The 27,991-nt window shown below is 44.5% G+C and overlaps 1 protein-coding gene across 1 annotated transcript in view; it reads right to left on the bottom strand.

Annotated features, from left to right (window-relative positions):
• Positions 1–27,991, bottom strand: part of cep126 (centrosomal protein 126) — a 100,662-nt gene that overhangs the window by 19,417 nt on the left and 53,254 nt on the right. Inside the window, exons 7-8 of the mRNA XM_067986395.1 lie at positions 13,007–13,168; positions 8,655–8,785 (exon numbers count right to left, since the gene is read on the bottom strand). Of these exons, the coding sequence (XP_067842496.1) occupies positions 8,655–8,785; positions 13,007–13,168 (293 nt within the window). The remainder of the gene's footprint in view (positions 1–8,654; positions 8,786–13,006; positions 13,169–27,991) is intronic.

The raw sequence follows: 27,991 nt of genomic DNA, 5'->3' as shown, positions 1-27,991 counted from the left end.
TCAATGTATTGAATTCATTTATCTCCATCATTGCTAACTTCCATTAATTTATTTATTTGGTACCATTTTTCCTCATTCTTTTATGGCTGCTTTAAATTCAGTAATCACCCATCTTCATTTTATTAATTTTTGTCTGTTCCATTTTTATTTTTGATGACCTCATTTTCTTCTTCTTCTCCATCCTATCCTTTTCCCTTCTGCTTTGCCCTCTCTCATGACCTCTCTACCAGTCCTCCTCTCTTTTTCCCCCTTCCACTGACTTATCCTCCCTTCCGCTGACTTATCCCCCCTACCCCAACTCCTCTCCCCATCTTCTATGCCCAACCTGATCCTCCTTCCTCTTCATCCTCTTTCTCTTCTCCCCATCCCCAAGCCTCTTCCCAGTGGCGTCTCCCTCTCCTTCTCCCCCGTGTTACTGTTTCCAATAGTGCAGCTGCTTCCTTTAGCCTCCAACCCTGCTTTGACGTCCTCTGGCTTCCTTCGATACTCCCCCACCCACATCCCCCCCCCCATTCCCTTAGGATTCTGACTTGCCTCCTATAGCCTCTCTGTGTACCTTACCCTCCCCATCCCTGCTCTACCTTCCTCTTTATTCACCCTACCAGCCACTATGCTGCCTTACCTCACTCTATCCCCCCCCTCCTGCTCTATCTCACTATCCCTTCCTCACCTGCTCTTATTTGCCCACTATCTTCACTCGTCCAATTATTTTTCACACTCTAACCCTCTTTGACTTAAAGACCGCAATTAGTCCTGACTCCCATGTGCATCAGCATGGGAGATTGACTATACATTCTTTTAAACAAATATTTTGGATGGGAGGATGGCACCACTGGAATACTGCTTCCAATGTTTACTGTACAAGTTTGGCTGGCAATAATTGAGGTCTGATATTAATAAGGATTTCTGGTCCTTATCCCTTCTACAAGTGGAAAATCCTATGCTGCCATTAATTGAGAGAAAAAGGGTAAAAATATGGGGGGGGGGGGATTTTAACCCCCCAAGAATGGGTGGGTTGGGGGCGGGTAGGTAGATAAAATGTTTGATTTTTGGAGCGCGACTGCAACCCAACTCCAACATGCTCAGCAGTTTAACACAGGCACGTTTGGATGCGTGCGAGAAACCTACTCGCCGCAGTTGGGACCTTAATTAATTCAGGCGGGCAGGTATTTATAGCATCATTTAACACCCTTGTGGGACGTTAAATAGGTCTTTTTAAATTGAATTTGACTTAACTTTAAATTGAACGCCTCCAGCGTGGGTCTCCCCGGGCTCGTGAATCTCGCCAGTGAAAAGGAGGGGAGAAGGGCCGGATCTATGAGGGAAGTGCCTTTATTGCACTGCTTGCGGGCTAGGAGAAGCAGGAGTGTTTCCTCTCGGCCCACTAAGCTTACCTGCCGCGATTGGATCCCTGCGATCGGCCGAACCTCCCCGATGCCTGAGACCCCCCGATAGCCAAGACCACCCCCCGCCCCCGACGGCAGAATTCTCACCTCCCCCGATGGCAGAGTTCTCACCTCTCTCCCCCACCCAACCCCGCGATCACCACCCCCCCCATCCAGCTCCCAAAGGTCCCGATCTCCGACAACCCCCCATAGGTCCCGATCTCTCTGCGACCCCCCCCCCCCAACCCATTCCAGCCCCCAAAGATCCCGATCTCTCCCCGTCCTCCCCCATACAAACACTGAGGACTCTGATCTCTCCCTGGCTGCTTTCCCACCCAACTCACGTCAACCTGTCAATCTGGCTGGCTGCCGGGCGTGAAACCCAGAAGTAAAATTTTTATCATTCAATTGAGTTGTGATCGCAGATTCCGACCTGCCAGCTTCATTTCCGGTTTTGGCGTCTGATAAACATCCCCCCAGCTTTCTTCTAGACTCCAAGTCAAAATTCTAGGCAATGGTGTATGGTTTGCATACTCTAAATAGCATTAGGAGCATGCATCACTATGTTAACTTTAATGATTGCACTACTGGAATAATGTTTTTCAGCTTAGAATGTAGAATTGTGTTAAATTATTCAAGTAGTAAGAGTTTAGAAATATCTAAACTTATTTCATCACAAATATGTACAGATATAAAACAATGAAAGGACAAACAAAACTATTATTCCATAATTGACTAAAAAGGTAAAAATTATCCCCAAATTCTAGAAATGGTTACATGACGACATCCATGTTCTGCTCAAACGTAACTAGTTTAATTGTAAAATGTAGAAAAGAGTGCAAATATCAGGGAGTTAGTTAAAGGATGTAACTGGATTTAGGGTTCAGATGATGGTCTTGTGGTGTAAATATAATTCACATTTACTTAGTTTCACAGAATGCACCCTCCCAAGTGTTGAGAAGGAGCTAGGTAGGAGACATAAAATGAAACTTTTTAAACCATCTTTCTCAGAGGAAAAACTTTAGTGACATTACCTTTTAACATCTAAAATTTGATCTATTATCACTGCTAATTTTCCAGGTTCATTGACTGTGAACCTTTTAGACAAATGTAAGGAATCTTACAACACCAGGTTATAGTCCAACAAATTTATTTTAAAATCACAAGCTTTCGGAGATTATCTCCTTCGTCAGATGAATGAATGAAAAGGTTCTCAAATCGCATATCTTATACTATGTTGGGACAGCATCACACCAATCAAAAGGTGTCGTTGTTATTCAAACAGGCCAGTCACGGAGAACAGCACGTCCCAGTACACTAGATATACATTGTGTCTATTACACAGGCAGGCATCGTGGGGGATACTGGTGTAGAGTGCCGAGACGTCCATTGTGGTGAGAAGTGTTCCTGGTTCAACTGGTCCGTGGGTGCTGAGTTTTTGTAGGAAGTCTGTAGTGTCGCGACAGAAGCTGGGGGTTCCCTGTACGATGGGTTTCAGGATGCCCTCGACGTATCCAGAGAGGTTCTCACACAGGGTTCCGTTGCCTGATACGATAGGACGTCCGGGTGCGTTGGCTTTGTGTATCTTTGGGAGGCAGTAGAAGTCTCCCACGCGGGGAGTACGTGGGATGAGAGTGCGTAGGATGCTTTGAAGGTCTGGATCGAAGGTTTTGATCAGTTTGTTGAGCTGGTGGGTGTGTTCTTTGGTCGGATCTGCGGGTAACCGTCTGTAGTGTTCCTGGTTGTCCAGTTGTCGGTATGCTTCTTTGCAATAGTCCGTTCTGTTCTGTATGACAATGGCTCCTCCTTTGTCCGCTGGTTTGATGACGATGTTTCGGTTGGTCTTGAGAGCGTTGATGCCGTTGCGTTGTGCTCGGGTGACATTCTGGACTGTCTTCTGAGTGCGCCTCATACGTTGCAGGAAAGGATGCCCCGGAGCATGGTACATTGGCGAGACCATGCAGACGCTGCGACAACGGATGAACGGACACCGCGCAACAATCGCCAAACAGGAGGGTTCCCTCCCAGTCGGGGAACACTTTAGCAGTCAAGGACATTCAGCCACCGATCTTCGGGTAAGCGTTCTCCAAGGCGGCCTTCGAGACACACGACAACGCAAAATCGTCGAGCAGAAGTTGATAGCCAAGTTCCGCACCCATGAGGACGGCCTCAACCGGGATCTTGGGTTCATGTCACGCTACACGTAACCCCACCAGCAAAAAGGGGGAAAAAATTTATATGTTTTTTAAAATTCTCTCTCTCTCTGCCATTTTGAGTTTCTTTCTGCCTGCCTGTGTAATAGACACAATGTAGATCTAGTGTACTGGGACGTGCTGTTCTCCGTGACTGGCCTGTTTGAATAACAACGACACCTTTTGATTGGTGTGATGCTGTCCCAACATAGTATAAGATATGCGATTTGAGAACCTTTTCATTCATTCATCTGACGAAGGAGATAATCTCCGAAAGCTTGTGATTTTAAAATAAATTTGTTGGACTATAACCTGGTGTTGTAAGATTCCTTATATTTGTCTAAAAGGTTCACAGTCAATGAACCTGGAAAATTAGCAGTGATAATAGATCAAATTTTAGATGTTAAAAGGTAATGTCACTAAAGTTTTTCCTCTGAGAAAGATGGTTTAAAAAGTTTCATTTTATGTCTCCTACCTAGCTCCTTCTCAACACTTGGGAGGGTGCATTCTGTGAAACTAAGTAAATGTGAATTATATTTACACCACAAGACCATCATCTGAACCCTAAATCCAGTTACATCCTTTAACTAACTCCCTGATATTTGCACTCTTTTCTACATTTTACAATTAAACTAGTTACGTTTGAGCAGAACATGGATGTCGTCATGTAACCATTTCTAGAATTTGGGGATAATTTTTACCTTTTTAGTCAATTATGGAATAATAGTTTTGTTTGTCCTTTCATTGTTTTATATCTGTACATATTTGTGATGAAATAAGTTTAGATATTTCTAAACTCTTACTACTTGAATAATTTAACACAATTCTACATTCTAAGCTGAAAAACATTATTCCAGTAGTGCAATCATTAAAGTTAACATAGTGATGCATGCTCCTAATGCTATTTAGAGTATGCAAACCATACACCATTGCCTAGAATTTTGACTTGGAGTCTAGAAGAAAGCTGGGGGGATGTTTATCAGACGCCAAAACCGGAAATGAAGCTGGCAGGTCGGAATCTGCGATCACAACTCAATTGAATGATAAAAATTTTACTTCTGGGTTTCACGCCCGGCAGCCAGCCAGATTGACAGGTTGACGTGAGTTGGGTGGGAAAGCAGCCAGGGAGAGATCAGAGTCCTCAGTGTTTGTATGGGGGAGGACGGGGAGAGATCGGGATCTTTGGGGGCTGGAATGGGTTGGGGGGGGGGTCGCAGAGAGATCGGGACCTATGGGGGGTTGTCGGAGATCGGGACCTTTGGGAGCTGGATGGGGGGGGTGGTGATCGCGGGGTTGGGTGGGGGAGAGAGGTGAGAACTCTGCCATCGGGGGAGGTGAGAATTCTGCCGTCGGGGGCGGGGGGTGGTCTTGGCTATCGGGGGGTCTCAGGCATCGGGGAGGTTCGGCCGATCGCAGGGATCCAATCGCGGCAGGTAAGCTTAGTGGGCCTAGAGGAAACACTCCTGCTTCTCCTAGCCCGCAAGCAGTGCAATAAAGGCACTTCCCTCATAGATCCGGCCCTTCTCCCCTCCTTTTCACTGGCGAGATTCACGAGCCCGGGGAGACCCACGCTGGAGGCGTTCAATTTAAAGTTAAGTCAAATTCAATTTAAAAAGACCTATTTAACGTCCCACAAGGGTGTTAAATGATGCTATAAATACCTGCCCGCCTGAATTAATTAAGGTCCCAACTGCGGCGAGTAGGTTTCTCGCACGCATCCAAACGTGCCTGTGTTAAACTGCTGAGCATGTTGGAGTTGGGTTGCAGTCGCGCTCCAAAAATCAAACATTTTATCTACCTACCCGCCCCCAACCCACCCATTCTTGGGGGGTTAAAATCCCCCCCCCCCCATATTTTTACCCTTTTTCTCTCAATTAATGGCAGCATAGGATTTTCCACTTGTAGAAGGGATAAGGACCAGAAATCCTTATTAATATCAGACCTCAATTATTGCCAGCCAAACTTGTACAGTAAACATTGGAAGCAGTATTCCAGTGGTGCCATCCTCCCATCCAAAATATTTGTTTAAAAGAATGTATAGTCAATCTCCCATGCTGATGCACATGGGAGTCAGGACTAATTGCGGTCTTTAAGTCAAAGAGGGTTAGAGTGTGAAAAATAATTGGACGAGTGAAGATAGTGGGCAAATAAGAGCAGGTGAGGAAGGGATAGTGAGATAGAGCAGGAGGGGGGGGATAGAGTGAGGTAAGGCAGCATAGTGGCTGGTAGGGTGAATAAAGAGGAAGGTAGAGCAGGGATGGGGAGGGTAAGGTACACAGAGAGGCTATAGGAGGCAAGTCAGAATCCTAAGGGAATGGGGGGGGGGATGTGGGTGGGGGAGTATCGAAGGAAGCCAGAGGACGTCAAAGCAGGGTTGGAGGCTAAAGGAAGCAGCTGCACTATTGGAAACAGTAACACGGGGGAGAAGGAGAGGGAGACGCCACTGGGAAGAGGCTTGGGGATGGGGAGAAGAGAAAGAGGATGAAGAGGAAGGAGGATCAGGTTGGGCATAGAAGATGGGGAGAGGAGTTGGGGTAGGGGGGATAAGTCAGCGGAAGGGAGGATAAGTCAGTGGAAGGGGGAAAAAGAGAGGAGGACTGGTAGAGAGGTCATGAGAGAGGGCAAAGCAGAAGGGAAAAGGATAGGATGGAGAAGAAGAAGAAAATGAGGTCATCAAAAATAAAAATGGAACAGACAAAAATTAATAAAATGAAGATGGGTGATTACTGAATTTAAAGCAGCCATAAAAGAATGAGGAAAAATGGTACCAAATAAATAAATTAATGGAAGTTAGCAATGATGGAGATAAATGAATTCAATACATTGAAGAGAAAGTTAACTAAATAAAGATTTGAGGTTAATAAATTGAAAGGGCCCTTACATACCGGCAACATTAATTAAATATAAATACCTGGGCTTCAGTCAACAAAATTAAAGATCAGGGCTTCCTTGGGGAAAATTAATTAATTAAACACCAGCTCAGTTTTGGCAGAGGATTGAGGCTGGTAGGACTTGTGTTTCAGCCAGATCTGGCGATGGATGGCTAAGCCAGTTGTGGACAAGATATGCTCAAGTTTGTGCCTCTTGGTCTTAAGGGAGTAAAGATGGGGGCTGTACCAGAGGAATGAACGGGATTGGAGAGAGTCAAAAGTTTGCCGGGGCATGGGTACCAAAGGTATCATGGCAAATGGAAGGCTAAAGGCTGGGCAGTTGGGAGTTTGGAAATGCAGTTAAAAGTGAGTTTGGGGGAGAGGTTTTTCCTGGGCAGACGCAGAAACAAGTGGGGTTAGAAGGGGTTAAGACAATGTGGGTGGCGAGGAAGTGATTGGAGATGGCCTTCTCAGTGATTGGGTTCATGCGTCTAGAGAGGCCACAGGAGATGGCAATGTCAAAGGGGTGGCTACGAATTAATATGGAGGGAAAGGTTTAGGGAGGACAGAAGAATGGTGAATTCAGATGAGAGAGAGCAAGGGAAGCTGAGATGGAAATTGAAATTACAGAGGATGAGAGATCACTCAATGCCGAAGATAAGGGAGGAAAGATGGGAGGATATCCTGGGGAGGAACTCAGGCTGGGACTTGGGGCAGTAGAAAATAAGGATGTTAAAGTGGAAGTGAGAGATTTGGAACAGGGTGAGGTGCTGGAAGGAAGACAAGATGCTGGAGGAGTTTGCGGAGAAACCAAGGTGCGATCTGGTAATAAGGCCCATACCACCACAGCAGTGGTTTGGGCAGGGCAGGTGATAGAAAGTATAGCCAGGTGGGAAGGCCAAGTTTCAGTTAATGTTTTGATGTCAATATATGCATCCACAATAAGGTTGTGAATGGCAAAGGGCTTATTTGCGAATGAAGTTACAGAGAGAAGATTGATCCAGGAGTCATTCCAGGAGCAGAGCGTCAGCTGAGGTGCTGGTGGAGGTTGTTCAGTGGATTAAGATGACCACCCCAGTCCATCACCGGCATCTCCACAACCTTTTAGACAGCATGGATTTTGTTATTAGAGCTGAGTCTTTTTCACTGAGTAACGTTTTCTCTGAGAACATGCAATTCATTTTCACTCAGTTCTCATTTGATACACAATTCTTTCAGTTTGGCTCGTTTATATTCCCTATTCGTTTCTTCCTGTTCAAGTAACTAATTAAATTTGGTGCAGTTTACATTTGATTTCACATTCACCACATTTTTGTCTTCAGTTACAAGTGCATGTGTAACCAATAATTACTGATTTAAGTTTTAAATAGTCTGCTACTGAACTGAACATCTGTGGTCCTGCTGACTCAATAAACCAATCAATTGCGCAAGGGTGATTTCGTGCCACATAATGACATGCACATGTAACATAACCTCCTTTCACTAATACTTGTGATTTCTTCAACCACTCTGCACAGAAACCATAGAAGTTTACCACAAAGAAGGCCATTCAGCCCATTGTGTCTGAGCCAACTCTTCGCTAGAAACTAAATCGTCTGCCCTAATCTCTCCCCATAGTCCCCTATCGTCCTGTGCTTCAAATATTTGTCCACTTTTCCCTTAAAAGATGCAATTGTCTCTGACTCAACTATTTCATATAGCAAAGCATTCAATGCTGTAATAACTCTTTGCTTAAAGGAATTTAACTTAACCTCTCTCCTTACTCTCCGTAAAAATTTTAAATTGATGGCCTTTCTTTGACTCAACCAGAGGAAATAGTTTTTTTCCTATTCATACAATCAAAATCCTTCATAATTAAAAAAAACCTCTATTAAATCTTTTCTACTCCATTGGAAATATTCCCATTTTCTCAGTAATTATAGTTTCCCAATTCTGATATCAAACTAAAGTAGGTGGGGGGTATCTGACCGAGAAAGAATAAGGATTCGGGTGGCAAAATTTCAAAATAAATTGCCACTTTTTCAACCACAGTATTAATTGTGACCAGATCTATAATTGATAGTGGTAAAAAGGTATTTTGGTGGTGGTGCATGTTTTAGTCTTTTTTAAGAAGCAAATGTTATATGTGAAAAAATACGTAAATAGGGTCACTTTTAATTGAAACAGGATAAATTCAAAGAGATTCATATATATCATTGTGAAGGTACCTGTCCTATTTGACCAGACTTGCGTATGGCAGAACCAATAATCATTCTTCTCTGCTCAAGAAGAGCTCTGTGTTTTGCTCCAGTGCTGTCTGTTTCCATGGGGTGCTTTCTTCTCGCAGCACTAACAAATGCTTCAGGAATTAAAAATATAACAATAATTAACAGTTGAAAATACAGGATATATTTCACTCTATTATGCAATTAACGAGCTCACCAAAAAATAAAGACATCCCAATCCATCAGCCTGGCACATTCTTGTACTTTAGGAGAAGGATGGCCAGATAGGTCTGAAGAATAGAATATTTCTCACTTTCATTTCCTGCATCAGGTGATATTTCCATGTTTCACCTTTTCAAGTCTGAACTGAGTTTGGAGTTTAGTGCAGATTTATATGGAATTATGTCAACAAAGAACAAGTGCTAGTTAATTAAATTAATCCTCTCGTCACCCATCCTTGAGTTAAATTTAAAGCAATGTTTTCAAGGTAAACATCAATCAATATATTACTTAGTACCTTATCTTGCTCCTAAACATTGATATGATACTTTGTGCAATACTAGACAATACTCAGCGGGTCAGGCAGCATCTGTGGAGTCATATTTCCAGCATTTTCTGTTTTTATTTCAGATTTCCAGCCTTTGCAGTACTTTGCTTTTGATTTAGTCATGCCAGATGTATTTAATGGAAACATTCAATCGTAAGAGAAAATTTCCCAAGCACTTTAGTGAATTTAGAGGGTATTTACATCAATACTTTTACATTATTTGGCCATATTTATTTGCTCAGAAGACTTACATAATGGAATGAATGTTTTCAGTGACATCAGCCAACAGAATCGCTATAGACACATTGAGGGTGACACTGTTTTTCCAGGGTTTTGACAGAGGTTCCACCGAAGTTACAATGGATGATCGGGAGAACCCCGAAGAAGTTCAACACAATTCTTTATTTGTTCCTTTGCACAGTCCATATTTTTAAGATACTTTATTCTTCATCTTGTCTGGGTCTCACTGCACAATGCACCACCCTCTGACAAAGGCCTATGCCAATACCATTCTTGCTCTGTCTATTAAAAGGAGCTTGAGTGACTCACCCACAAGGTGTGTGTTTGGGGAGGGGGATAGTTATGCCAGTATTCATAGAATCATAGAAAATTTACGGCACAGAAGGAGGCTATTCGGCCCATCGTGTCTGCACCGGCTGAGAAACGAGCTACCCAGCCTAATCCCACTTTCCAGCATTTGGTCCGTAGCCCTGCAGGTCACGGCTCTTCAGGTGCACATCCAGGTATTTTTTAAATGAGTTGAGGGTTTCTGCCTCTACCACCCTCTGAGGCAGTGAGTTTCAGACCCCCACCACCCTCTGGGTGAAAACATTTTTCCTAATTTCCGCTCTAATCCTTCTACCAATCACTTTAAATCTATGCCCCTTGGTTATTGACCCCTCCGCTAAGGGAAATAGGTCCTTCCTATCCACTCTATCTAGGCCCCTCATAATTTTGTACACCTCAATCAAATCACCCCTCAGCCTCCTCTGTTCCAAGGAAAACAATCCCAGCCTATCCAATCTGTCATCATAGCTAAAATACTCCAATCCTGGCAACATCCTCGTAAATCTCCTCTGCACCCTTTTTAGTGCAATTACATCCTTCCTGTAATGTGGTGTAAAATTCATTCTGCACATCTTTTCCCTGACAATTCCTAGTTCAGTAACTCATCATGTGGACAATCACAGGCAAAGAACCCATATCTTACCACTCTGCTAAGGCATACGTGAGCACCAATTCCCAATTCAAATATTAAAATAAAAGATCACCCAGATCACTTTGGAAGTAGATAACCTACCCCTGGGTGAACAATATCAGGTCTGATGTGGAGATGCCGGTGATGGACTGGGGTGGACAAATGTAAGGATTCTTACAACACCAGGTTATAGTCCAACAATTTTATTTTAAAATCACAAGCTTTCGGAGATTATCTCCTTCGTCAGGTGAGTGAGTGAATGAGAGGTTCTCAAATCGCATATCTTATATTAGGCTGGGACACCATCACACCAATCAAAGGTGTTGTTGGTGTTCAGACAGGTTAGCCACGGAAAACAGTAGGTCCCAGTATACTGAATACACAATGGGTCAAATTATACAGACAGAGAGAAAGAGACCCGAAAGGCAGAGAGAGAGAGAATGTCCAGTTGTATTAAAAACAGATAACGTGTAGCGTGACATGAACCCAAGATCCCGGTTGAGGCCATCCTCATGGGTGCGGAACTTGGCTATCAATTTCTGCTCGACGATTTTGCGTTGTCGTGTGTCTCGAAGGCCGCCTTGGAGAACGCTTACCCGAAGATCGGTGGCTGAATGTCCTTGACTGCTAAAGTGTTCCTCGACTGGGAGGGAACCCTCCTGTCTGGCGATTGTTGCGCGGTGTCCGTTCATCCGTTGTCGCAGTGTCTGCATGGTCTCGCCAATGTACCATGCTCCGGGGCATCCTTTCCTGCAACGTATGAGGTAGACAACGTTGGCCGAGTCACAGGAGTATGAACCATGTACCTGGTGGGTGGTGTCCTCTCGTGTGATGGTGGTATCTGTGTCGATGATCTGGCATGTCTTGCAGAGGTTACCGTGGCAGGGTTGTGTGGTGTCGTGGACGCTGTTCTCCTGAAAGCTGGGTAATTTTCTGCGAACGATGGTCTGTTTGAGGTTGGGTGGCTGTTTGAAGGCGAGTAGTGGAGGCGTGGGGATGGCCTTAGCGAGGTGTTCGTCGTCATCGATGACATGTTGAAGGCTGCGGAGAACATGGCGTAGTTTCTCCGCTCCGGGGAAGTACTGGACGACCAAGGGTACTCTGTTGGTTGCGTCCCGTGTTTGTCTTCTGAGGAGGTCGATGTGATTCTTCGCTGTGGCCCGTCGGAACTGTCGATCGACAAGTCGAGCGTCATATCCCGATCTTACGAGGGCGTCTTTCAGCGTCTGTAGGTGTCCATCGCGTTCCTCGTAAGAACGGGATATGACGCTCGACTTGTCGATCGACAGTTCCGACGGGCCACAGCGAAGAATCACATCGACCTCCTCAGAAGACAAACACGGGACGCAACCAACAGAGTACCCTTGGTCGTCCAGTACTTCCCCGGAGCGGAGAAACTACGCCATGTTCTCCGCAGCCTTCAACATGTCATCGATGACGACGAACACCTCGCTAAGGCCATCCCCACGCCTCCACTACTCGCCTTCAAACAGCCACCCAACCTCAAACAGACCATCGTTCGCAGAAAATTACCCAGCTTTCAGGAGAACAGCGTCCACGACACCACACAACCCTGCCACGGTAACCTCTGCAAGACATGCCAGATCATCGACACAGATACCACCATCACACGAGAGGACACCACCCACCAGGTACATGGTTCATACTCCTGTGACTCGGCCAACGTTGTCTACCTCATACGTTGCAGGAAAGGATGCCCCGGAGCATGGTACATTGGCGAGACCATGCAGACACTGTGACAACGGATGAACGGACACCGCGCAACAATCGCCAGACAGGAGGGTTCCCTCCCAGTCGGGGAACACTTTAGCAGTCAAGGACATTCAGCCACCGATCTTCGGGTAAGCGTTCTCCAAGGCGGCCTTCGAGACACACAACAACGCAAAATTGTCGAGCAGAAATTGATAGCCAAGGTCCGCACCCATGAGGATGGCCTCAACCGGGATCTTGGGTTCATGTCACGCTACACGGAACCCCACCAGCAGGAAAAAAAAGTTATCTGTTTTTAATACAACTGGACATTCTCTCTCTCTCTCTCTCTGCCTTTCGGGTCTCTTTCTCTCTGTCTGTGTAATTTGACCCATTGTGTATTCAGTATACTGGGACCTACTGTTTTCCGTGGCTAACCTGTCTGAACACCAACAACACCTTTGATTGGTGTGATGGTGTCCCAGCCTAATATAAGATATGCGATTTGAGAACCTCTCATTCACTCACTCACCTGACGAAGGAGATAATCTCCGAAAGCTTGTGATTTTAAAATAAAATTGTTGGACTATAACCTGGTGTTGTAAAAATCCTTACAAATATCAGGTCTGGGTAGTGAATGGAGTCTGTGGGAACTCCTTAGTTGACTTTACCAGTCTTATTCTGGAGTCACTATATTATATAACTAACTTTACACAAACTACTTATTATCAAACTGTTGTTGGTCACCTTAAAGCACAACAAAATGCTTGTTCCTAAGTTGGAAATACAGTGTTCTTTTTGTGAGACCCTCATTCATCTGCCTAGATGCCTTACTGCACCTGAGCTGAACTAGGTATTTCATTCTAAATACTAATTTACGTTATACTGAAATATTCTTACCACTAGAAGGAGCAGAAAATAATCGGCCTACTCTGGAAACTGATCGTCCTCCATTCAATAAGCTGCCTCCATCAATGGTCAAATGGGAAACATTAGGTTGGTGAGGTTGTACATTTGATGTATGCCCACTGTTGCAAGATGAAAGGTAGTTTCGAGAGTCACCTTAAAAAGGAAATTTAAATTTTGTGTCACTGTTCGTAGTGTCATGGTCTTTGCATGATTCGTGACCAGAGTTACTATATATTTGTTTTGTAAGACTGGATTACTTATGAAACTGTGTAAAATTGGCATCAAATTTAAAAATTGAGAAACAACAACATCTTTCAGCACACTATTTTTCTCCTCAAATTTAGTGTAGTACAGCAGTAGGATTGTAGAATTTTTCAGTGAAAACATATTGTCAATTGCAAGTGTGCATTATTTATTACTGTCCCAGAAATTTACAAATATGAGCAATATTCTCATATTGGAATTGGCCTCAAAGAAATTATATAATTGCACAGACTAGAGTGTGAAAAAGCTGATCCCAGCACATACTGCAATTTGTTGTTGTTTCTGAACTTCTAAGTTTGATGCCAATTTTACATAGGCCCAGAATTTGCTGGAGCAGGGCATCTCACGGCATGCCCAGTTAGTTAGACCTTTTCCTGCACTCTTTAACTCAAAATGTTTTTGCCTTGTATGTTGCTGGAAGTATGAGCTGATAATGGCGCAGCAAGGGCAACGGGGCATCTGGGACCTTGATGAACGATGGGACCAATAGTGTATCTCCTTAACCAATGAGATTTAAGGTTTGAGAAATAAACAGAGGAAGGACTGAGAAGGAGGGTGAATTAGAGTGGGTGGATTCAATGTCAAAACTTAACTTTCTGTGGCGAGTTTAATGGGCAATTAACGTGCAAATGCAACAACTTCATGAAACTGATGGGGAGGTTAAGGACGAGCTGCCGTTTTCGCAAAGTTAATGGCGGAGCGGAGTAAATCATCCAGCAACTTGTGGTGATTCGCAATTCACGGGGTATCTATGGCACTCCCTCCAGTGCTACAAGGAATGAAAATGGTTGGACATCAGAGGACACAGGTTTAAGGTAATTGGCAAAAGAACCAGAGGGGAGGTGTGGAGAAATTTTTTTAAGCAGCAAATTGTTATGATCTGGAATGCACTGTCTGAAAGGGTGGTGGAAGCAGATTCAATAGTAACTTTCAAAAGGTATTTAAATATATACTTGAAAAGGAAAAATTTGCATGGCTATGGGGAAAGAGCAGCGGAGTGGGATTAATTGGATAGCTCTTTCAAAGAGTCGGCATAGACACAATGGGCTGCATGGCCTCCTTCTGTGCTGTACGGTTCTGTGATTCTAGGTAGAGCTCAGATGGTCTTGATACATTTTAAGTGAAAATTTCTATCACTATAAAAGGAGAAAGATCTTTTAAGTTTAATCACCTCTCATTTTTTTCTCATGCCTCCCCTCTTCTCTGAATGCACTATTTGCTGTATGTGAAAACTGACTCTGTTAATATCACTTTGTAACTGGCTGCTAATACGTATGTGTGTGGCTCCTGCCTTCTTAAAGTAATCTTTTCAGTGGAAAGTAAGAAGAAAACTGGGAGATCACAAGGGTCATAAATTTACTTGTACTCCCTTTGAATCAATTATTTATCTTTTCAAAGGCGAGGCTATATTTGGCACTTTAGCCGTACGCAATCACATCATCCAGTCCTTCCATCATGGTTACTGCACATTTAGTCATTAAATACAGGGCTCAATTGTTGTGCTGATCTGAAAACTTGTGAAAATTCCAGTTGAACCACAACAAACCAGTTCAGGAGACAGGTGTCATGTGCTTTGAAGTTGATCTGCCTTCCTTTATAGGCAAACATTTAGCATCTACTTGGAACCTCCACCCAAGATCTGGATCTTGTTATATTGAAAATCAAGAGTAGGAACCTGTGTTCCACACTATGTGATGCCTTGCAGTGATGCCTTCTGGCTAACTTGTCCAAATGGTCATTCTTCATGTGAGGCTAGACAGTTAGTGTTATGAGGTTATTCAGGGAGCAATCACAGCCAAGTTAGATATTATCCTCACCCAAGGCCGTTGGACAACTCGAATTGTGGTCTGAAAAATATGCAATTGGAGGAGGGCCAATTTCAATGGAATGAGAACAGACTGGCCCGGGTAAATTGGAATCAAAGATTGGCAGGCAAAACTGTAATTGAACAGTGGGCGGCCTTTAAGGAGGAGATGGTTCGGGTACAGTCTAGGCATATTCCCATGAGGCAGAAAGGTAGGGCAACTAAAGCCAGAGCTCCCTGGATGACAAAAGAGATAGTGAGTAAGATGAAACGGAAAAAAGGGGCGTATGACAGATGTCAGGTTGATAACACAAGTGAGAACCAGGCAGAATATAGACAGTTCAGAGGGGAAGTGAAAAAGGAAATAAGAGGGGCAAAGAGAGAGTATGAGACTAGACTGGCGACCAACATAAAAGGGAATCCAAAAGTCTTCTACAGACACGTAAAAGTAAACCGGTGGTAAGAGGAGGATTGGGGCCGATTAAGGACCATAAAGGAGATCTACTCATGGAAGCAAAGGGGATGGCTGAGGTACTAAATGAATACTTTGCATTGGTCTTTACCAAGGAAGAAGATGCTGCCAGAGTCACAGTAAAGGAAGATATAGTTGAGATACTGTATGCGGTAAAAATTGATAAAGAAGGGGTACTTGAAAGGCTGGCTGTACTTAAAGTAGATAAGTCACCCGGTCCGGATGGGATGTATCCTAGAGAAGTAAGTGTGGAAATTGCGAAGGTACTGGCCATAATCTTCCAAACATCCATAGATACGGGGGTGGTGCCAAAGGACTGGAGAATTGCAAATGTTACACCTTTGTTCAAAAAAGGGTGTAAGGATAAACCTAGTAACTATAGGCCAGTCAGTTTAACTTCAGTGGTGGGGAAACTTTTAGAAACGATAATCAGGGACAGAATTAACAGTCACTTGGACAAGGGTGGATTGATTAGGGAAAGCCAGCACGGATTTGTTAAAGGCAAATTGTGTTTAACTAACCTGATAGAGTTTTTTGATGAGGTAACAGAGAGGGTAGATGAGAGCAATGCAGTTGATGTGGTGTATATGGACTTTCAAAAGGCGTTTGATAAAGTGCTACATGGTAGGCTTATCATCAAGATTGCAGCCCATTGAATAAAGGGAGCAGTAGCAACATGGATACAGAATTGGCTAATGGACAGGAAACAGAGAGTAGTGGTGAACGGTTGTTTCTCGGAGTGGAGGGAGGTGTACAGTGGTGTTCCCCAGGGGTCAGTGCTGGGAACACTACTTTTCTTGATATATATTAATGACTTGGTCTGGGTGTACAGGGTCAAATTTCCAAATTTGCAGATGACACAAAACTCGGAAAGGTAGTAAACAGTGAGGAGGATAATCATAGACATCAAGAGGATATAGTCAGGCTGGTGACATGGGCGGACACGTGGCAGATGAAATTTAACGCAGAAAGATGCAAAGTGATAAATTTTGGTAGGAAGAACGAAGAGAGGCAATATAAACTAGAGGGCACAACACTAAAAGGGGTACAGGAACAGAGACATCTGGGGGTCTATGTGCACAAATCGTTGAAGGTGGCAGGGGAGATTGAGAAAGTGGTTAAAAAAGCACACAGGATCCTGGTCTTTATAAATAGAGGCATGGAGTACAAAAGTATGGAAGTCATGATGAACCTTTATAAAACACTGGTTCGGCCACAACTGGAGTATTGTGTCCAGTTCTGGGCACCGTACTTCAGGAAAGATGTGAAGGCCTTAGAAAGGTGCAGAAGAGATTTACTAGAATGATTCCAGGGATGAGGGACTTCAGTTACGTGGATAGACTGCAGAAGCTGGGGTTGTTCTCCTTGGAATTGAGAAGGTTGAGAGGAGATTTGATAAAGGTATTCAAAATCATGATGGGTCTAGACAGAGTAGATAGAGAGAAACTGTTCCCATTGGCGGAAGGGTCAAGGACCAGAGGACATAGGTTTAAGGTGATTGCCAAAAGAACCAGAGGTGACATGAGGAAAAACTTTTTTACACAGTGAGTGGTTGGGATCTGGAATACACTGCCCGAGGGGTTGGTGGAGGCTGATTCAATCAGGGCCTTCAAAAGGGAACTGGATAAGTACTTGAAAGGAAAAAATTTGCTGGGCTACAGGGAAAGGGTGGGGGAGTAGGACTAGCTGGATTGCTTTTGTATAGAGCCGATGCAGACTTGATGGGTCAAATGACCTCCTTCCGTGCTGTAACTTTTCTATGATTCTATAATTCTATGATTTTTCTCACTCCTGATCCTAGGGTGGCTGAATCCAATTTTAAGATATCTGTCAATACCCACTACAATTAACCACTGGTTAAGGATATCCCAAACTGATTGTCCCTCCAATTTTCCTTAAAGAACAACAACTTGCATTTATGTCTCACCATTCATGTCCTCAGAACGTCCTGAAGCACTTCACAGACAATGCATTGCTTTTGAACTACATTCACTGCTGTGTTGTAAGCAAACACGGCAGTCATTGTTTGCTCACAGCAAAGTCACACAAACAGCAATGAAATGAATGACCAATTAATCTGTTGTGGTGGTGTTAATTGAAAGATGAAATGTTGACCAGGACATTAGGAGAACTCCGTGTTCTTCTTTTACATCCATCTCCACTGGCAAATGGGGCCTCTGTTTAACCTGTAAGACAACTAACTGCAACAATGCAGCTCTCCCTCAGTACTGAACTGAAATGTCAGCCTAGAATATGTGCTCAAGACTGTATGAACCCACAACCTTCTGATTCAGAGGAGATAGTGCTACCAACTTTGATAGTTTATCTCACTACAGAACAGAATCAAACCTGGGACCTTCCTTGATATGTATGCCTGAGATTCAATTGGATAGTGTCCTTGCCAACTAAGCCATTGATGGAGCATTCTTTCAAGGGGATTTCTTTGAAAGGCAACATTGAAATGAAATCTTTCTTTTTCACTCCTCAATTGAGACTCAAGCATAGATATTGAGGAAGGTCCCAGGTTTAATCCTGTTCTGTACTGAGATAGATTATCAAAGTTGTTAGCACTATCACCTCTGAGTCAAAAGGTTGTGGATTCATACAGTCTTGCGCACATAAAGAGATCTTTTTAAATTGTTTTATTTTATTGAAAAGATTACCCGGGACAGATCTGCGGCCAAGAACTTACCATTATTAGTAATTATCTTAGACTTACCTTCACCTTTAAAGAAAGTAACCTGCAATGTGATGTAGAACTGGAGGAAACACTTGGGATAACTATGAGGGGGATCTTAACCCCAAAGAACAAGTGGGTTGGGGGCGGGTGGGTAGTTAAAATATTTGATTTTTGGAGCGTGACCGCAACCCAGCTCCAACGCACCCATTTCCAGGTTTAACTTAGGCGTTTGTATGCATGCGAGTAACCTACTCGCGCCGTCGGGACTGTCATTAATTCAGGCAGGCGGGTATTTATAGCATGAATTAACATCCTTATGTGACATTAAGTAGGTCATTTTAAATTGAATTTGACTGGACTTTAAATTTAACATCTCCAGCACGGATTTCCCTGGGCTCGTGAATGTTGATAGTGAGGCGAGATTGAGCCGCAGTTCACGGGCTATTTAAACTTGTGATTGCCCCATCTGAATAAAAGTTCAGTTATTACAGCTAGTGTCTCAGTTCCTCTGGCAAACATTTGGCAGAGAGTACTTGTGTTGATACAGCTTTTTCAAAACTTTGGAGTCTTTCAAACTGACAAGATCAGGATGGGGCCACAATGGATATATTCAAGAGGAAATCTGAGGAGGAAGAAAATGACCATCCACGGCAGCAACATCATGCTGTGTTGCGATCTGCAGGTGCACAAGAGAGAGATGCACAACAAAGATCTGGAGAACAGCAGAGAGGGGAGAAACAGATGGGCCGAGGTTGCAGGAGGAACTATCTACGTGAGAGGGTATACAGGCAGAGGCTGAGCTTTCTGGACTTCTCTGAGGAGCAGTGCCTGCGCAGGCTCAGATTGAGTCGGCAGGTGGTCGCAGACATCTGCAGCCTCCTTGAAGAAGAGCTGCTCACTGCTGGACCTAGTGGCCATGCATTGCCCTTCACAGTAAATGTCACCACTGCCCTCAATTTCTTTGCCTCTGGCTGCTTCCAGTGCACCACCGGAGACATCTCGAGGGTCTCTCAGTTGGTTGCACATAAACGTATAAGCCAGGTGACGGATGGGTTGTTTGCCAGGTCATCCACTTCTGTCAACTTCCCCCACGACGACAATAGCCAGAATGAGCGGGCAGTTGGTTTCGCCTCTCTGGCTGGTTTCCCACAGGTGCAGGGTACAATCGATTGCACACATGTTGCAATCTGAGGACCACCACATGAGCCAGGAGTTTTAATCAATCGAAAAGGGCTTCACTCCATCAATGCACAGTTGGTGTGCAGCCACCAGGTGTGTGCAAGACTCCTTGGCAGCTGTCATGATGCATTTATACTGCGGCAATCCAATATTCCAGACCTCTTCGAATCATGAGACAGACTTAAGGGCTGGATCTTTGGAGACAAGGGATACCCCCTGCAACCTTGGCTCATGACATCTGTGAGGAACCCCACCAATGAGATGCAAGAGTGCTACAACCAGAGTCACATGACCACCAAGTGCGTCATTGAGTAAGCCAGTAGCATGGTGAAGATATGCTTCAGGTGCTTGGAGAGGTCTGGCGGCGCCTTCAGGACTCACAAGCAAGGGTGTCGAGAATCATAGTGGAGCGCTGCGCGCTGCACAGCAGAGAGGTTTAGAGATGGAGGACGACGAAGGTGCTCGTCAATCCTCCTCTGATGACGACAACATTGGAGAAGAGGAAATGGAGGAGGATGAGCAATACGAAAATGGGGCACCCATCGCCAGACCAGCCGTGTACATTGCTGCCTGGGATTCCCTCACATTTCACAGGTTCTGTTAGTCAGAATGGGAAAAAAGAGACATTGAAATAGTCAAGCCGGCTCCCACCACCACCATCACTCCCTTTGCACAAAACAGTCCTTCAACCACGCATATACCCATTGCATATCTGCCCAATGGATACCATCATGCATTGGCATTCATCATGAAGCAAATGAAAGGGCGAGTTGGCACTCGGGACGCAATAATGGGCAAGACGTGGAAGTAGTGCTAATCAATAAATTTTATGTGCCAATATAGAAAAAGGAAACTTCACAACATAACATTTCTTCAAACATCCATGTGGATACCCTTGGTAAATTACAATTGCTGGAACTTACTCTTCCTGTTGCTTCTGAATGGTGCATCCTGTGTGGCTTCAGCAGATGTAGAGGCAGGCTGCTCAGATCCCTGCCTTGACTGTTGAGATGCTTTTGACCTATGACCTCTGGCTTTTGGAGCCAGTGAGGGCCCCACCAAAGAATGCTCCACCTGCACCTGTGCAGGGGCAGACTCAGCCATCGGGAGAGGAGGCAGCATGTAGGATACTGGTTGAGGGATGGCAACAGGTGAGACGTGGGAGCACTTTTAGTGGAGTTCCCACTTGCATGTCCCCTTTCGCCATCATCCCTGTCCTTGGCCAGCGCCACATCACTCCTACCACTCTGCTGGGCAGCAGTGACATGTTGTAAGGCTACTGTCATCCTGTTTAAGGTGGCAGACACGGTGTCTTCCAAAATCTGCAAGACCGTGGTCATGGACTGCATAGACTCATTTGAGAGTCGTCCTTGAAGCTCCATAGAATCATAGTATTATAGAAAATTTATGGCACAGAAGGAGGCCATTCGGTCCATCGTGTCTGCGCTGGCTGAGAAATGAGCCACCCAGCCTAATCCCACTTTCTCGCATTTGGTCCGTAGCCCTGCAGGTCACGGCTCTTCTGGTGCACATCTAGGTATTTTTTAAATGAGTTGAGGGTTTCTGCCTCTACCTCCCTCTCAGGCAGTGAGTTCCAGACCCCCACCACCCTCTGGGTGAAAAATTTTTTCCTAATTTCCACTCTAATCCTTCTATCAATCACTTTAAATCTATGCCCCTGGTTATTGACCCCTCCGCGAAGGAAAATAGGTCCTTCCTATCCAATCTATCTAGGCCCCTCATAATTTTGTACACCTCAATCAAATCACCCCTCAGCCTCCTCTGTTCCAAGGAAAACAACCCCAGCCTATCCAATCTGTCATCATAGCTAAAATTCTCCAGTCCTGGCAACATCCTTGTAAATCTCCTCTGCACCCTCTCTAGTGCAATTACATCCTTCCTGTAATGTGGTGACCAGAATTGTGCGTAGTACTCAAGCTGTGGCCTAACTAGTGTTATATACAGTTCCAGCATAACATCCCTGCTTTTATATTTTATGCCTCGGCTAATAAAGGAAAGCATTCCATATGCCTTCTTAAGCACCTTATCCACATGTCCTGCTACCTTCAGGGATCTGTGGACATGCACTCCAAGATCCCTCACTTCCTCTACACCTCTCAGTATCCTCCCATTTATTATGTATTCCCTTGCCTTGTTTGCTCTCCCCAAATGCATCACCTCGCACTTCTCCGGATTGAACTCCATTTGCCACTTTTCTACCCATCTGGCCAGTCTATTGATATCTTCCTGCAGTCTACAGCTTTCCTCCTCACTATCAACCACACGGCCTATCTTTATGTCATCCACAAATTTCTTAATGAGAAATGAGATGGCCACTCTCTCCATGACGGACATTCTTGCAATTACCTGCGACATCAATCCACTCATGTTGGAGTTGGACTTCTCCATCCTCTCCGCTATTGTGTAGAGTGTACGTGGTACTTTTTCCAGTACCTCACAAAGTTATAGCTATATCTCAGTCATTCTCATTGATGGCCCCCGGGGTTCAGCATCTGTGTCCAGCTGAGCAGAGGTTGGAGAGGGGTGCACTATCCGATGCAGACTCTCCACTGCTGCCCCTGCCGCCAGTGTCTGCTCCTGCTCACTTGTGAGCTATGAATCACCAAGTGAAAACCCAACTAATTGTGTCACAAGACCCAATGAAGTGCGAGAATCTGTGCTGGTGCATGGCTGTATGTGTTGTGACGGTGCACCCTCAGAAGGAATGAGGTCCTCTGAGGAATCGATGTCATGCATCCCGCAGATTCTTCTTGTATGCATGAAGGCCCTGGAGGACAAAAGAAAGCGATATGAATTAGTCCTGGCAAAGTAACAATCTTGCCAATCAACATACTCAGTCTTCTCATAGTTCAATCAGTCATTGATGCAATAAAGTCATCATGCATGTGAAAGATGTTTAAATTCCGTCACCAGCAGGCATCTGAGAGTTCCCAGTGTCTCCATCTCCGATTAAGAGGGATGCAGATGTGTTATTAATCTCCAGGCATCCTCCTCTGCGTGTAAGCTGGACTATTTGTGGAGGTCCACTTCCAGTCCTCGCCCTCTCCCTTATGTTTTGCGCTGTCTTCTCCTACAAGGGATGAAAGAACAGACCTGTGATTGACTGAAGGTAACTTATTCACCCAATGGATACATTGTATTGGGTGAGGCTGACTATCGGACAGATACATCAAAGGGTGACTATCAGACAAATGCATCACATTGAGGTGAGTGGCAAAGGTGGATGGAAAAATGGGGAGGTGAGGAAGTGCATAGAAAATGAAGGATGGATGCTGCTGAAACTTAAGTGGGTGTGAGGAGTGATGTGATGGAGTATGTTTGGCAAGACAGAGTGAGAGGGGGGTGTTGTACACCACAGGATGTAGGTGAATCAGCAACTGTACTCACTTCTCCTGACCTGGTTAGGTCATTAAAGCGCTTCCTGTTTTGCAACTAAGATTGGGGCACCATGCCCCTGCTGCTCACCTCCTCAGCCACCTCCAGCCATACCTTCTTGGTGGCAGAACCAGGTTTCTTCCTCCCTTGGCTGGGGTAAATTATTTCGCTCCTGGTCCTCACTGCACCCAGCAGCACTTCAAGGGAAGCATCTATGAACCTGGGTGCTGGCCTTGCTCCAGGCGAATCCATGCCTTCACTTCATCCTTTCCCCTCCAAATTCCATTTTTGCAAAGGCCCTTTTAATAGTGGACTTCAGATCGTGTCATATGGGTGAGCATCACGCCCACTGCGCAGCCTGGAGACATGAAACCAGGAAGAAGAAATTTATTGCTTCAATTAAGTTGCGATCAGAGATTCTGACCCGCTCAATTCACTTCCGCGTCCGATTATCTCCACCACCCCTCCCCCACCCCTGCCCCCCGCACTCTTCCTGGCTCCATGTTAAAATCGAGGCCCATGTCTCTAATGAAGTTAGTCTCTTGAAATCGGATATAAATTATTTGGATACTTTTAAGCAATATATGAAACTAGAAAGAATTACCTAATTAGTAAGACGACTTAAATCACTGCCTCTGAGTTCAAAAGAAATATAGTACAGACCTTACCAGTACCAGAATGTAGCCCAGAATTGAAAGCCACTTCTAACCTCTAAAAATAATAAACATAGGGAATCTTTATTTCCTAACAGGCACTTGAACAAAATTGTTTCTGCGTAAAGGATAAGTAAAGGTCATATTTAATTTAATAAGCTAGGGTTACATAGAATTGTAACACACATTGTATTAAAAAAATAGTATGCTAGACATGAAAGTTCATTTTTCTTCCACACTCGGGTTCAAAGTTCAGATATTGATGAAGCAGAATCTGATGCTTGTTGCTTCTTTCAGTTGCATTCTATGAATTTGATAGATACAAGACTATGAAGGATCGAATACATGATCCATCACATATCATATGTGCCCTCCCTTCATCAGAGCAATTTTATATTTTCTTCTCTTTCCCCTCTTCTGAGTCTCCCTGCATCACATATTATACTCCAATTGAGAAGGAAAGCAAACTGTCTGAAATTAACCACTGCTAGAAGCACAAGAATATCTCTAGCTGGCTGTCCCTCTGATTTTTGTCTTATTCTTGTGGGGAACTTCCTTGCTTCTGGCTATCTTAGGTCATCATCCTGGCCTCAATATCCAGTACAGCTACTGTGGGCAATTACTACAACAGGTTAGCTTTTAGGCCAATATTATCTACATTTGTCTGCATCTTGTTTCTAATTATAGGAGCTTGTTTATATACAAACACTATGCAATGGATCTGGTAAGATGCCATCTTCATCTGTATGGTGCCCTATCAGTATAATTGTTTCCCACTATACATCTAACTGCTTGGATTCTTTCCCTGTGGGAATAAGAGTCTTTGCCTAGAGTTTTTCCATACTTTGTACTTGAAACACCACGGATTAACCAGCTATTAGCTATTTAAATATGATCTCCTTTGTTGCTAACAACTGCTGCCACTCACCCCAATGTGATGCATCCTTGGTTTGAAAGGAGTTCTCTGAAATTACCTTATTCGCAGCCCTTTGAAGGCAACTGAAACCATGAAAAATATCTCAAAAGACAGAAACATCTACCAGGTATATAGCAAGATCCTTTCTGGTACCATGATGCTCAGGTAACTTGACTCCTAACTGGGAGATAATATGTGCATCATATTCATTGAAAGAAATTATTACTGAGAAAGTAGAAAAAGAATGCTGTGGATCAGTGCCATTTATCTTTCTCCAAGAACAGAAATTGTGAACTGTACTCTACCTAAGAGGCCTGCATCAGGTGAAGCCAAAGCAATTCCAGCTTCTACAGGTTCCAGGACTGGAAATTGGAGTCAGATAGTCAGTACCACCTGACAGGTCTCGTAACCATTTGAAATGCTATCATGGTCGTCTTAACAAAGTTAGTCATGTGGTGAGACAAGCTCTCAATAGTCAAGGACCTTCCTAGTTTGCGTAGCCTGGTAGAAGCTCTATCTGTATGAGGAGATTTAATGAATGTGGAAGAATCATTCATGTTTTCACACTTCTGCAAGCTCATCTTCACAAAAGGATTTTAGTGTGTGCATTGCACTACAAGTTGCACTGAAATATTCTTTACTCTTTGTTGTGAGATTAAGTCCAAAGAAACATATAGGGTATGGTAGTGTAGTGTTAGGTTACTGGACTAGTAATCCAGAGAAAGTGATCCTGAAGCCTGATCCTGACTTCATTTGATGTTCACACAGAAGCACTTCAAGCAAGGGTTGCTTAGAAAGAACATGGCTTACCCAGGCGTCTTGAGGCCAATTGTAGTGCCGCCATACTACTCCGGATAAGACAGCTAACTCAAAGATTGAACCTATGATTTTCCTAGTCTGCACAGCTCAGCTGCTCACTGCAATATTTTCTGTATTGTATCCAGTTTTTTCCAGAAGTGGGGAAGACTCAATAGAGTAAACTTTTCTCTGTGTTGCACCTGCAGAATGCTCTGTTCCCAGGTGCAGTGAAGAGGAAATTAGGGCAGAGACCCATTGCATTCAGTATCCATTCCTAACATGCATCCCTGAGATTTCCAGGCTTCCCCACAGTAGGGGTAGGTCCAGTGTAAGAATGCAAACAAGAGGGCAGGAGCCATTCCTGGCCTTTCTCTGAAATTGCCCTTGGGCTGCATGAAGAAATCTGATAATGGGAGACCAGTAGGCTTGCGGGAGTCCTAACTGGTAACCTGTGGCCGCTGAACACTAATGAGGGGGTGAAGATAGGTGGGGGGGGAATGCACAAGAGTGCAGAGTCAGATAATGGAGTGTTTGGAGTGGGGGGTTGTAAAACTGCAGAAGATTGCTGAGATTGGGTGTGTTGGGATCGTGCAGGGATTTAAAGATGAGAAAGGATTTCAAATTGAGTGCGCTGGGGGATGGAGATCCAATGTAGATCAGCAAGATCGGAGGTGATGGGCAAGTGGGATTTCATCCGGGACAGAATAGATGTGGCAGAATCTTGGACAAGTTGCAGATTATGGAAGGTTGAGAATGGGACGCAAGTGAGCAGAGCATTGAAGTAGTCAAGTCTGGAGGTGACAAAGGCATGTATAAGGGTTTCAACAGTGAAGAGGTTGAGGCAGAGGTGATGGTGGGCAAAGTTGCAGAGGTGGAAGTAAATAGTCTTTGCCATGGAGAGGATAAGGGGTCTGAAACTAAACTCAGGGACAAACACGATGCCAAAATTGTAGACTGCTTGACCTTGAGATAGTGACCAGGGAAGAGAATGGAGTCAGTAGCGAGGGAGTGGAGTTACAGCAGGAGTTGAAGACGATAGCTTTTGTCTTCCCAATGTTGAGCTGCAGGAAATTATGGCTCATCCAAGACTGGAGGTTGAACAAGTAGACTGATAGCACAGAGACAGTTGAGGGGTCAACAGAGGTGATGTAAAGGTAAAATTGGGTGTCATCAGCTTGCATGTAGAAGCTGATTCTGTATCTGCAGGTGATGTTGCTGAGGGGTAACAAGTGGATGAGAAATAGGAGGGGATCAAGGATAGATCCTTGGGGGACTCCAGAGGTAAGGGTGCTGGAGCGGGAAGAGAAGCCATTGCAGGAAATTATCTGGCTATGAGTGGATAGATAAGAATGGAACCAGGCAAGGGCAGTCCCACTCAGCTGGACAATTGAGGAGAGGTATTGGAGGAGGATGGTATGGTCAACTGTGTCAAGGGCTGCAGACAGGTTGAAAAAGATTAGGAGGAATAATATGCTACGGTCACAGTCACATAGGAGGTCATTTGTGATCTTGATTAGGGCCCTTTCAATGCTGTGGCAGGGGCAGAAACATGATTGGAGAGGCTTAAATGTGGAGTTGTGGAAAAGTTCAGCATAGATCTGAGAGGCGATAACACGTTCATGGATTTTGGAGAGGAAAGGGTGGTTTGGAGATGGGGTGGTAGATTGGTTGGGTTTTTTGAGGAGGCAGTGCTGATGGCAAATTTGAAAGGGAGCTGGACAGTACCAGAGGAGAGGGAAACGTTTACAGTATCAGCTACCATGGGGGCCAGGAAAGGAAGTTGGGTGGTCAGCGGTTTAGTGGCAAGAGGGTTGAGAGAGCAGGAGGTGGGTCTCATGGATAAGATGAGCTCGCAGAGGCCATGGGAGATAGGAGAGAAACTAGAGAAAGATGTGAGTTCAGTATGGTGTATGATTTAGAAGGGAACTTAGAGGGGTTGGTGTTTTCATGCACCTGCTGCCCTTATATTTCTAGATGTTGGAGGTCGCGGGTTTGGGAGGTGCTGCCAAAGAAGTCTTGGTGAGTCTTGTAGATAGTACAACAATGCAGCCATGTTACATCAACGGTGGAGGGGTTGGACGTTTAGACTAGTAGATGAGATGTTGATCAATAGAACCATAGAAAAGATACAGCACAGAAGGGGGCCATTCGGCCCATCATGTCCACGCCGGCTCAAAGAACAACCAGATGCCTGTTCTAATCCCACCTTCCAGCACCCGGTCCGTAGCTCTGCATTTTACAGCACTTTAGGTGCAGGTCCAGGTACTTTTTAAAAGAGTTGAGTGTCTCTGCCTCTACCACCAATTCGGGCAGCGAATTCCATACACCCACCACCCACTAGGTAAAAATGTTTTTCCTCATGTCCCCTCTAATCCTTCTGCCAATCAGCTTAAATCTATATCCTCTAGTTCTTGAACTCTACGCTAGGGTAAACAGGTACTTCCTGTCTACTCTATCTGGGCCCCTCATAATTTTGTACACCTCAATCAAGTCACTACTCAGCCTCCTCTGCTCCAAGGAAAACAACCCCAGCCTATCCAATCTCTCCTCATAGCTGCAATTTTCAAGCCCGGCAACATTCTTGTAAATCTTCTCTGCACTCTCTCCAGAGCAATTACATCCTTCCTGTAATGTGGTGACCAGAACTGCGCACAATACTCCAGCTGTGGCTTTACCAGCGTTTTATACAGTTCCATCATTACATCCCTGCTTTTGTACTCTATACCTCGGCTAATAACGGAGAGCATTCCATATGCCTTCTTCACAACCTTATCTACCTGTACTACCACCTTCAGGGACCTGTGCACATGCACT

The sequence above is a fragment of the Heptranchias perlo genome, chromosome 6 (genome assembly GCF_035084215.1).
Source record: "Heptranchias perlo isolate sHepPer1 chromosome 6, sHepPer1.hap1, whole genome shotgun sequence".
NCBI classification, from domain to species: Eukaryota; Metazoa; Chordata; class Chondrichthyes; order Hexanchiformes; family Hexanchidae; genus Heptranchias; species Heptranchias perlo.
The sequence above is the reverse complement of the archived record's forward strand: the minus strand, read 5'-3'. Positions and strand labels throughout refer to the sequence as shown.